This window comes from Bubalus kerabau, chromosome 13, assembly GCF_029407905.1.
Source record: "Bubalus kerabau isolate K-KA32 ecotype Philippines breed swamp buffalo chromosome 13, PCC_UOA_SB_1v2, whole genome shotgun sequence".
Taxonomy (NCBI): domain Eukaryota; kingdom Metazoa; phylum Chordata; class Mammalia; order Artiodactyla; family Bovidae; genus Bubalus; species Bubalus kerabau.
In genome coordinates this window covers 52,104,763-52,117,219 of record NC_073636.1, presented here as the reverse complement: position 1 = coordinate 52,117,219, position 12,457 = coordinate 52,104,763, and the positions used below count along the sequence as shown (strand labels likewise).

General features: G+C 38.5%; 1 protein-coding gene across 2 annotated transcripts in view; it reads left to right on the top strand.

Annotated features, from left to right (window-relative positions):
* Positions 1-12,457, top strand: part of ATRN (attractin) — a 189,079-nt gene that overhangs the window by 113,090 nt on the left and 63,532 nt on the right. For both annotated transcript variants that reach the window (XM_055544325.1, XM_055544326.1), the window contains exons 19-21: positions 3,495-3,632; positions 6,652-6,745; positions 9,196-9,248. In XM_055544325.1, coding sequence (XP_055400300.1) covers positions 3,495-3,632; positions 6,652-6,745; positions 9,196-9,248 — 285 coding nt within the window. The remainder of the gene's footprint in view (positions 1-3,494; positions 3,633-6,651; positions 6,746-9,195; positions 9,249-12,457) is intronic.

The window sequence follows — 12,457 nt, the reverse complement described above, 5'->3', positions numbered from 1 at the left end:
AGGGACTGCAGCACACCAGGTTTCCCTGTCCTTCGCCATCTCCCAGAGTTTGCTCAAACTTATGTCCATTGAGTCGGTGGTGCTGTCTTACTATCTCATCCACTGCCACCCCCTTCTCCTTGTGCCTTCAATCTCTCCCAGCCTCAGGGTCTTTTCTAATGAGTCGGCTCTTCGCATCAGGTGGCCAAAGTATTGGAGCTTCAGCTTCAGCATGAGTCCTTCTAATGAATATTCAGAGTTGATTTCCTTTAAGATTGACCGGTTTGATCTCCTTGCTGTCCAAGGCAAGGGACTCTATAAAGTTTTCTCCAACCCACAATTCAGAAGCATCAGTTCTTCGGCACTCAGCCTTATTTATGGTTCAACTCTCGCATCTGTACATGACTACTGGAAAAACCATAGCTTTGACTATATGGACCTTTGTTGGAAAAGTAATGTTTCTGCTTTTTAATATACTGTCTAGGTTTATCATTGCTTTTCTTCCAAGGAGGCAGCATCTTTTAATTTCATGGCTGCAGTCACTGTCCACAGTGATTTTGGAACCCAAGAAAATAAAGCCTGTCACTGTTTCCATTGTTTCTCCATCTATTTGCCATGAAATGATGGGTTGAGATCCCATGATCTTCGTTTTTTGACTTAGCACACACACACCTTTTTAACAGTATTAAGCCTTCTAGTTTATAAACCTGGAATGTCTTTCTATTTCTTTAGTTTTTTATTCTCTTTCAGCAATGTTTTTTAGTTTTCAGTGTTTATATGTTATGCTTGTTTTGTTAAATTTACTATGCAAAGTATTTTATACTTCTTCAAGTATTGTGAATTGAATTATCTTAATTTTGTTTTTTGATCATTGTTAGTATATATTTAGAAATAGAATTGATTTCTGTTTGTTGATCTTGTGTCATGCAACCATGCTGAACTATTATTTCTACTATTTCTTTAGTTGATTAGGGTTTTCTTTATACAGGGATTGTATTGTCTGCTAAAAAAGACAGTTTTACTTTTTCGTTTCCTATCTGGACACCTTCTTTAAAAAAATTTTTTTTGGAGGACTATTTGGCCTGACAAGAAACTCCAGTACAATATTGAATAAAAGTGATGAGAATGGACATCATTGTCTTGTTACTGATCTTAGGGAGAATGAGTTCAGTCTTTTTCCATTATATATGATATTGGCCTTAGTTTTTTCATACATGTCCTTTATCAGGTTGAGAAATTTTCCTTCTCTTCCTGGCTTTTTGAGGGCTATGATTGGGTGCTGAATTTTGTCACATAATTTTTGTGTATCTTGATAATTGTGTGGTTTTGTTCTTTAGTTTATTAATACTATACATTATACCAATTGATTTAAGGATATTAAACCAGCCTTTCATCTCTGGAATAAAGCCCATTTGCTCATGATGTATAATTCTTTTTACTGTGTTGCTGGATTCAGGTTTTTTTTTTAATTAATTTATTTTAATTGGAGGTTAATTGGTTTACAATATTGTAGTGGTTTTTGCAATACGTTGACATGGATTCAGTTTTCTAGTTGGGTATTTCGTGTCTGTTTTCATATAGGATATAGCTCTGTTCTGTAGTTTTCATTCTTGTGATGCCTGTCTGATTTTGGTACCAGGGTAGTACTGACTTCATAGAGTGAGTTGGGAAGTATTCCCTCCTCTTGCATTTATTGAAAGACTTTGCAAAAAGATTGGTATTAATTCTTCTTGAAGTGTTGATAGAATTCACCAGTGAAGCCATCTGGGCTCGGATTTTTCTTTGTGGGAAGATTTTTGATTATTCATCCAATCTCTACTTAGTAGGGAAGTAAAGTATAATACAGGCAGATTTCTGTTTCTGTTTCAGTCAGTTTGGGTAGCCTGTATTTTACAGGAATTTTTCTGTTTCATCTAAATAGTCAAATTTTTGGCATACAGCTGTTCATATTATTTTCTTGTAGGCAGCTTTTAGCTATATGTGTTTTCCTATTTAACCTTTTGAATGGTTTTTGTTTTGTCTCTGATTTTATTTTATCCTTTTCTTTTTACAAAGTTTCTAAATATTGTGAAGTTTTTTCAGAGCTTGCTTTCTTATTTTATGAATGCAGTGATCCCTCAAGCCTCCCTGAATTTACGAAAGTTAATATTTTTCATTCTCTTAAATTTCTTGCACTAATCCTTCCTTCAGAGTTAGTTGTTCCACGTGTTGATCTTGGTGATGCCTTTAGCTTGGTAATTTTCTCAGACTAGTGATTCCTCAAGGTTGATTTGTATTTTTAACTGAATGTCTAGGCTTATGAGTACTGGGTATACTGAGCTGTTGTGAAGGTGTGGTGTGATGTCCTAAGGGAAAGGCTGGCTAGCTAGTACCAGGACTCTCCAACTCTGGTCTGCCCTGGCTGTGGATGAATGGTCTCTATTCCTCCCTCAGTGAAGGGAGGAAGGCGCATCAGACCAGGTGTCTGGATGTATTTGGCATGTTCATGATTGTGCCAAGGGCCTCCCCACTTGGGGTATTCTGATTACTTCTAGAAATTCAGTGCTTCAGAAGTATCCCTCTCTACTTCTTATAGCACTTTTCCCTCTTATCCCAAACCCTTGTGTTTACATTTCTTCTATACTTTCAGTGAAATTTGAAGGGGAAGAGAGAGAGAAGCATTTGTTCAGTGTTTTTATCAAATCAACACATTGTATCCTTTAAGTGTGCACTTGAGATTTATACAATATTCCATGTCAGTTATATCTCAGTAGAGCTGAAGAGAAGAAAAGACAGGTCTGCTTATAGATTGTACACTACATGAGTGGCCCCACCTGAACTCGGCAGTGCACAGCTGTCCTGAGCAGCCCTGAGAGGTCCACGCATCATATTTCTTTCTAGTTGTGAAGTCCTGTATGCATCAAGAATCAGTAATTCCACTTCAAAAATGTTTACTTATAAAGATGGTTATTTTTCTAAAATGAAAAGTTGAAAGCAAGCTATCAGAATGTAAGGAAATGGTTAAGTAGCTATTTGCTTCATAGAAATTATTCTACCATTTAAAGTTTTGTTTATGTTAGATGAAATAATGTAAAATAATTGTGATCTACATTTTTAAAAATCAAAATTGAATATTAATATAAATACAACTATGTAAAACTGTATAGAAAAAAATACTGGAAGGAAAGATTCCAAAAATGGACAGTGATCTCTGGGTGGTGGAATTGTATATGATTTTTTTCTAATTCCTTATATTTTTCTAATGTACTATCATGAGCATGTATTATTTTTAAGGTGAATAACAACAAAAACTTTTTTTAATGGCTATGAACTTTTACCTTGCTGTAGTATATTTCTGGTTTTCCTGAACTAGCTCTTTTCTGATGTTTTGATCTTATTTCTCAACCTAATTTTTGGTAGTTTTGATGATTGTTTTTAGAGGCAATAAGGAGTGTAGATGGTTACAAATAAATCTCGTGGAACGTATTCCACCCAGCTCTACCATAGGACAAGCCCCTTAAAATTCTTTCTTTTAGCTTGCCAGTGCAATGGCCACAGCAAATGCATTAATCAGAGTATCTGTGAGAAGTGTGAGAACCTGACCACGGGCAAGCACTGTGAGACCTGCATATCTGGCTTCTATGGTGATCCAACCAACGGGGGAAAATGTCAACGTAAGTCAAATTTTTCAGGGTCACTGATTGCAAACAAGGTGGCACATGATCTGTTTGTCTTGATTATCTTGGAGGAGGAAAGCCACTTGGTTTCAGATAATACGTTTCTTAAGTTACACTTGTCAGGAGGTCAGCTGAGCTGGAAGAGAGAGAGCAGAGCTGCCTAGTGTCAGAGTAGATATTAAAGCATCTAGTCAAAAATGAGGGAGTTAAAGCCTTTAATCAGTTACTGTGATGATGGAAGCAAAAGGCTTACACTGAGAGAGCACTGACTGCCCTTGTTCTACTTTCCTTCTTGGAATGGTGTGCTGTTTGAGCATCAAGTGAATTAGCATAGGCTTGGGGGTCAACATGCCATTGAGGGGGCCCAGAACTGAAGGTCCAGCGAAAGCCTTTTGTGGACCCTGGAGTGGAGAGATGGGGGGATGGAAAGGCTAGTAGGAATGGAGAAGTACCTGGGACGGAGAGTGGGAAAAGCCTCTTTGAGGTTCCCCTCCTCTTCCATGTGGAGGCTTAGCAGAGCTAGGAATGCAAATATGTGATAGAGAGTGGCTGGCCAAGGGGCCTGAGCCCTTGACTCAACTCCACTAGAATATTTCATTTCACTCTCCACTAGAGAGTTCCACCCAGGCTGGTGTGGGGAAGGCAGCTTTCCCTGTAAGGCCCACCAGAGAAAACCTTTATCATTGCCTATGGTTGGGCCTCAAAAGTCACACGTAGATTTTTAACCAGGAGCTAGACTCCTCAATACTTCCAGTATTTTTAAAGATTTAAGTAGCCCTGTGTCTCCCCATACATGTCAGATAGATTCCTGTAAGCAAAAGGAGACTCATTTTTAGCACAAAAATTCAATTTTTTAAAATGACAAGTGATACCAATAAACTACTTTTAAGTTTGTTCTAGTTTTCAGTGGAAAGGTCCATCAGGTCTGAAGAAAAAAATAAGTAAGAAAGGAAAATCTCTAACTGCTCCCCAAGTCCCACCTCCAAACTCCTTAGCATGGCCCTTGAAAATCTAATTCCAGAGCAGTTAGAAGAGAGCTAGTGTCCTAGTGGAACCTCTCTGGGATTCATTTTCCTCCTCTGTAAAATGGGGTTAGTAGCATGGTTGTTGAAATGAAAGCAGTCAGCAGGACATGGCAGGTAGATGTGAACAATCATTATTACTCTTCAGATGTCCTTTCTTGCCATTCTTACGTGAAGCTCAGACTAAAAGGTACTCAGTAAAAATACTTTTCTATTCCTTGTGAATAGATTTCATCCATTAGTTAGTAATCAAGAGTACCTGACATTTTTGAATGATTGATATATATTGATGCAAGGCATTGTGCTGGCAGCCCCCTGAGACAACAGTGCTTTTATTATCCCCAAGATAGAGTAGCCTGACCAAGCTCTCACTGTGAGATTGGGCCATGCTGAGAACCACATTCAGGAAATGTGACTTTAGCTGCTGGGTGTGGTTGTACCACTGTGATCAGGGTGCTGTCATCCCTGTTATGTTCAACTGTTATCTTAAAAAGTTACATTCTCCTCTGTGGTATTTGTAGGGGTAGAGTACAGTTGTCCAGAACTTACTGTTATTGTTGTTTAGTTGCTAAGTCATGTCCAACTATTTGAAACCCTATGGATTGTGTAGCCTGCTAAGCTAGGCTCTTCTGTCCATGGAATTTCCCAGGCAAGAATACTGGAGTGGGTTGCCATTTCCTTCTCCAGGGGATCTTCCTGAACCAAGGATTGAACCTGTGTTTCCTGCATTGGCAGGTGGATTCTTTACCACTGAGCCATCTAGGAAGCTGCTTCCAGGACATAGAGCTAGCTTTATTTTTCAGAGTCACAATCTTTAATAGAAAGCATAATTTAAAAATACTATAAGTGCCACCAAGTCTTTAATGTTTTCTTCTTAGAACTGTATAGTCCTTAATCTTTAGATAACAGCGATGATTTTTTGAATGCCTACTGTATTTCATTCATGTCTTATATCATTTAATCCTCCCCAAAATCCTACAGGATAGGCATTATTATTACCCCCATCACATGAATGAGGAAGCCGACTTAGAAAAGGAGCTAAATGGAGGGGCCTGAATTCAAACCTGGGCAGATTGACTATAGATAGGCCTTTGCTTTGTTAATACATTGCACCTCTCTCCATCCTCAGGAAACCCAGAGTTGAACCCTTGTGTTTCTTACTGCAACATAAATTTTCTTCACTACTGCACTATTCTATTCATAGGTTTCTTTGGGTGATATTTTTTCTCCATGGGATTTATTTTAAAAGTATACGTATCTATAGCCTAATACTTGTAATTTATTCACAGAAAAACAGGTTGTCGAGTGAAAAGCTATTGAGGGAAAAGATCATTTATTTCAGCTGGAGTAAAAAGTTTGTCATAGGTCACACACAGGTGTTGGACGAAAGGTGGAGATGAAAGGTGGCTAGAGGAGGGAGATGACAAGAGTCGTTTGGTCTGAAGGCTAAGAAGAAGGCAGGCAAGGGTGCTGAATCCTGGAGGGCCTCTGAAACATGACCTGCCATTGGAATCCACTCTCAGCTCTGAGCCCTGGTATGATTTGAAATATGGCCATTGGCAGAGCCTAGCCAGACCAGCCCTCCCTGCGGGAAGCAGTCATTGCTCAGAGGTCTCTATGGGGACAGAGATTGTGTTTGTGTGCCCACACTGAAGATGCTTCAGAAATGTTTATTGAGTAGATGAAAGAATCGTGATAGAATTGTAACAGAGTCTGTTACATCCCAAAGAGGCATGGCCTCAAATGGCAGTGGACACTGATGTTCTCTTTCATCCTGACTGGTGACTTTGACTTCTTTGATGTTGGCTCTGACATTATTTGAGATATATCAGCAGCTTGAAAAAAAAGAATTTTACCTATTAAATGAATGCTTTTATTTTACCTATCTTTACAGTTGAATCCAATTCAGACAGAATTACTTGTTTGGGGGAAAGTCTGATAGTGGTTATCTTTTAAGCCAGTTGTGACCACCACTTCCTTTTCCTTCTCCCCAGCATGCAGGTGCAATGGACATGCGTCGCTATGCAATACCAACACGGGCAAGTGCTTCTGCACCACCAAGGGCGTCAAGGGGGATGAATGTCAGCTGTAAGTACCCCACTTCTGGGACTCCTGGCACCATCCACACCTCACCAGGGAGTGTGAAGGGGCTGTGAAACTGCCTGAACCCCAAGAGTCACCCTCTTCGCTGGGCCTTGTTTCCATGGGCTCTGAGGAATCCTCAAGTCGATTGATTTGAAATTTTCCCCTTTCTGCTTCAGATAGGTCTAATTTAGTCACCCTCCATACTGAGGAGGTTGTCAGTTTAGCAGTAAGTCCTTAATGGCTCTTTAAATCACATTTTCATATTTGAGTGACACTTACAATTCCTGGGTTGCTGATTTGGATTAGTCTTTTCAGTAAAGGCTCTATTTTTGTCATGTCAGGAGATTTTCTTAAAAGATAGAGTTGGAAGAACTAGTATTCCAGGACAAGATTTTATTTAGCATTTTGGTTGTCTAATTGTAGTGAGTTCCTCTTGCTTTTAACACATCCCTCCCTGTTCTAGCATTTTCCTTAGTGATATATATCAAACATCATCCAGGGAAGAGTTTGGGGTCCCCATCCATGAAGATGCAAACAGCATCAGGCAGATTTGGAGATTCACCCTGGCTGTGCCTCCAACTGACTAGGGTGCTGTAGAAGCAAATCATTTAACTGTGTTAAGCCCCATTTCCCCCATCTGTCAATAGTGAGTTGTTTTTAGTGATAATTATTTTTAGTGTCCTGGTGAGTTAAAATGAGAGATTGTTCCTCATTTTCTCTCTGCCTCATCAGAAAACCTCATGAAACAAGTTGTAGTTTCACTCATTCTCTCAAGCAGAGACTTGAGAAAAATGTTTAATAGTATCAAAACATTGACCTGATATAAGCAGATCAGTTCAGTTCAGTTCAGTTGCTCAGTCGTGTCCGACCCTTTGCGACCCCATGAATCGCAGCACGCCAGGCCTCCCTGTCCATCACCAACTCCCGGAGTTCACTCAAACTCACGTCCATCGAGTCGGTGATGCCATCCAGCCATCTCATCCTCTGTCTTCCCCTTTTCCTCCTGCCCCCAATCCCTCCCAGCATCAGAGTCTTTTCCAGTGAGTCAACTCTTCCCATGAGGTGGCCAAAGTACTGGAGTTTCAGCTTTATATAAGCAGATAGTCACCGGTAAATTTTGTTTTTCTTAAAAAATGCTAGTAACGTCACCAGTGATTCAGACTTTGATAGTGGCATTCAGGAGGAAATTGCTCATATGTTTCCTGTTTTTGTGCTAGAAAAGGAAATGGCAACCCACTCCAGTGTTCTTGCCTGGAGAATCCCAGGGACGGGGGAGCCTGGTGGGCTGCCGTCTATGGGGTCGCGTAGAATCGGACACGACTGAAGTGACTTAGCAGCAGCAGCAAAAGCCAATACATAAAGAAAAGTCTAATCAGAGATTAAATTTAGTTTTTAAATCTAGGTTCCTTTAAACACAAAAATGTAATAGAGCAAATTTAACCACCCCTGCCTTCTGTTAATGGTATACAATGAAGAAATGAGGTGTAGGTTCAGTGAAAGATTTTCTTTTTAGGAAATTTTAGATATAAACAAGTGCTGGTAATACTAGATAAAAAGACATAAAACATCCTTGAATTATTTATTTGGGAAAAGTGCTTAACTCAAGCTTTCCTCTCCTTTCATCATGGTTCCTAGCTATTGTGCCTTCCTGAATCATTTTGTTAAGTGGGAGCTTGGGTTTTACTGATGTTCATGGATGATATTTATGGGGAAATTAATAATCCTTTTTGACTAGAACTCTTTTTCTCCAGACTGGTGAACCATATCCAAGAGTTCTCTCACTTGTGTTTAAAGAACAGGTTCAATATATCTGTGGAGAACAGGAAATGTGAGAAATGAATATATGAAAAAAATTATTTTTATTTATGTATTTATTTTTCAATAACAGCCCTGATTTTATTGCAGTAATAAAAACTGAGAGCTAGATGGCCCTAGGAGAAAAACATATGTAAGATAAGTTTTTCTTTCACTCAGCCACTATTTACATCTTTTGGCATAGTCTCATCTAAACAGTTTGCCTTTGTCACAGTCTTATCCACACGTACACATTCCAAGATGGATAAACGCTTACAACTTTATTAGCAACTAACCACAGGTAAATCGATTTGAAAAGTGCTTTAACTGCACTTTTAGAAGACTATTTGTCCATACAAAAGTGAAAATGTGTTTTCAATGTAAAAAATAAGATCTAAATTTTATTTTATTTGAATTTATCTTATATGCTTTAGTAAATGTTTATTGGTTGTTGGTGGTGTGAACTGCTTGGCAGTCAACATTGAAAATGAATGCAGACTCTTGTTAGTCCATCTGATTTGAGCAACAGTGAAGAATGTAATTGTACTGACTCAAAAAGTATAGTTTATATACAAGGACCTGCTTGATTTTAAAGTGAATGTAGATTCACTATTGAATATAGATAACAATAGAAAATAATCTTCATTTTTTCCCTCTAGATGTGAGGTAGAAAATCGATACCAAGGAAACCCTCTCAAAGGAACGTGTTATTGTAAGTGTTTTTGCAGTTCTTCTTTGTCTAGAAGGAAAGTAATTCAATAAAACTTCATTATTTTCTTTAATATGGTTTGAGAATGGTAGGTGCTATAGGAATATAGTAACCACCCTTGGAAGTGGCTCTTAATTTGATGTGTCATATTCTACTAAATTTAACTCATATGTGAACATTATTTTAAGCTGCTTTAAGTCTGGTTGTGGATTATATTAATATGTCTGTAGCAGTTATCAGAGAAGAGTACAGAGATAAACATCTCTGGCTTTCCTTATTTGTATTCTTTTGAAACCTTATTTCATTTGCCATTATCTGCTTGGGGGGGGTCATCATATTTCATATTTTAGGATTGACCATAAACAGAATTCTAAAAATATAGTTGAAGTTATCATTCTCTCTGAAACTGATTTGTGTTAACCACCTCTTTAGGAATTAATATGTAAAATAAAATGTCTAATGACTAACAATGCATGCTAAACCAGATCCTTGTAGATAAGTGCATTTTCTTCCTATATGAGAATCTACATACTAGGCCAGATTATGGAACCAGAGAAAAATGAGCTAATGTTTTCATATTCTACTATGATTGTATACCCATACCATCTGGGTTTAAATAGCATCCCTTCAAAATTCACATCCACCTAGAACTTAATAAATGTGTTTTTTCTAGAAAAAACGAGAGAAAAACTTCATGACCTTGCATATAATCACAATTCATAAAAGAAAAAAAATTTGATTTGGGACTAAACCTGTGTTTTAAAAAATACCATTTAAAAACTAAGCAACTAAAAACAACCTACAGACTAAGGAAAATGTTTACAAAGCATATCTTTGATTAAAAATTTATGTTCAGAATATATAAAGAACTCTTACAACTGAATAAGGGGACAGTGTCAGTTAAAAACAGGCAAAGATTTGAAAAGACATTTCACCAAAGAAGATAAATGAATTGCCAATAAGCACATGAAAAAATAGGTAACATTATTAGACATTTGGGATATGTGTGTTAAAACCACAGTGAGATATACCCCTAATATTATTGAAATCAAAAGCCAGTACTGCGGCTTAATAGAAGTAAACCGGATTCTTATATCTGCTTCTGCATTCAGTCTGTTGCGCTGTGTCTCTTTGGTTCAAGTACACACACACACACACACAAAACCTGGCCCAACCAGATATAGTTGAAAAGGACAGAGTGGTTTTTTGTTGTTGTTTCTGATGCACCATTCGGCATGCAGGACCAGGGCTCGAACCCATGCCACCTGCATTGGATTGCGGAGTCTTGACCAGATGTCCTATTCATCATAGAAGATTGAAGTGCGAAAGTAGGAAGTCAAGAGATGCTTAGAGTAACAGGCAGGTTTGGCTTTGGAGTACAAAGTGAAGCAAGGCAAAGGCTAACAGAATTCTGCCAAGAGAGCACACTGATCATATCAAACACCTGTTTTCAACAACACACAAGATGACTTTACACATGGACATCACCAAATGGTTAGTACAGATTGATTACATTATTTGTAGCCAAAGATGGAAAAGCTGTATACAGTCAGAAAAAACAAGACTTGGAGCTGACTGTGGCTCAGATCAGCTTCTTACAGCAAAATTCAGGCTTAAACTAAAAAGTGGGGAAAACCACTAGGCTAGTCAGGTACAACTTAAATCAGATCCCCTATGAATATACAGTGAAGGTGAGGAATAGATTCAAGGGATTAAATCTAGTAAACAGAGTGCCTGAAGAGGTATGGACAGAGGTTCAGAATATTGTACAGGAGGCAGCAAATAAAACATCCCCCCAAAAATCAAATGCAGGAAGGCAAAGTGGTTGTCTGAGGATGCTTTAAAAAATAGCTGAGGAAGGAAAAGGAAAAAGGGACACCAAACTTACTGCAGAGTTCCAGAGAATAGCAAGGAGAAACAAGAAGGCCTTCTTCAATGAACAATGCAAAGGAATAGAGGAAGACAGCAGAAAGGGAAGACCAGAGGCTCTTTAAGAAAAATGGAAATATCAAAGGGACATTTCATCCAAAGATGGGCACAGTTAAGGACAGAAACGGTAAAGATCTAATAGAAGCAGATGAGATCAAGAAGAGGTGGCAAGAATACACAGAAGAACTGTACAAAAAAGATCTTAATGACCCAGATGGTGTGGTCACTCACCCAGAGCTAGACTTTCTGGAGTGTGAAGTCAACTGGGCCTTAGGAAGCACTGATGGCAATAGAGAAAGCTACTGGAGGTGATGGAATTCCAGTGAGTTATTTAAAATCTTAAAAGATGATGCTATAAAGGTGTTGTACTCAATATGTCAGCAAATTTGGAAAACCCAGCAGTGGCCACACGACTGGAAGAGGTGATCCAATTCCCAAGAAGAGCAGTACTAAAGAATGTTCAAACTACTGGACAATTGCACTTATTTCGAATGCAAGATTATAAGTAAGATTATGCTCAGAATCCTTCAAGCTAGGATTCAGTATTACATGAACTGAGAACTTCCTGATATTCAAGCTGGGTTTAGAAAATGGAGGAACCAGAGATGAAATTGCCAGCATTTGCTGGATCATAGAGAAAGCAAGGAAATTGCTGAAAAACACCTGCCTCTGTTTCATTGACTACACTAAAGTCTTTGACAGCGTGAATCATTACAAACTGGAAAACTCTTAAAGAGATGGGAATACCAGACCATCTTACCTGTCTCCTGAGAAACGTGTATGTGGCTCAAGAAACAACAGAACCACATATGGAACAACTGACTGGTTCAAAATTGAGAAAGGAGTATGACAAGGCTGTTTACTGTCATCTGCTTATGTAACTTACAGGCAGAGCACATCATAGGAGATGCAGGGCTGGATAAATCACAAGCTGGAATCAAGATTGCCAGGAGAAATGTCAACAACCTTAGATATGCAGATGATACCACTTTAATGGGGGAAAGTGAAGAGGAACTAAAGAACCTCTTGATGAGGGTACAAGAGGAGAGTGAAAAGGCCAGCTTAAAACTCAGTGTTAAAAAAAAAACTAAGATCATGGCATGAGGTCCCATCACTTCATGGCAAACAAATAGGGAAAAAATGGAAACAATGACAAATTTCCTCTTCCTGGGCTATTAAATCATTGTAGGTGGTGACTGCAGCCATGAAATTAGAAGACACTTTCTTCTTGGCAGGAAAGCTGCAACAAACCTAGACAGTGTATTAAAAAGCAAAGACATCAC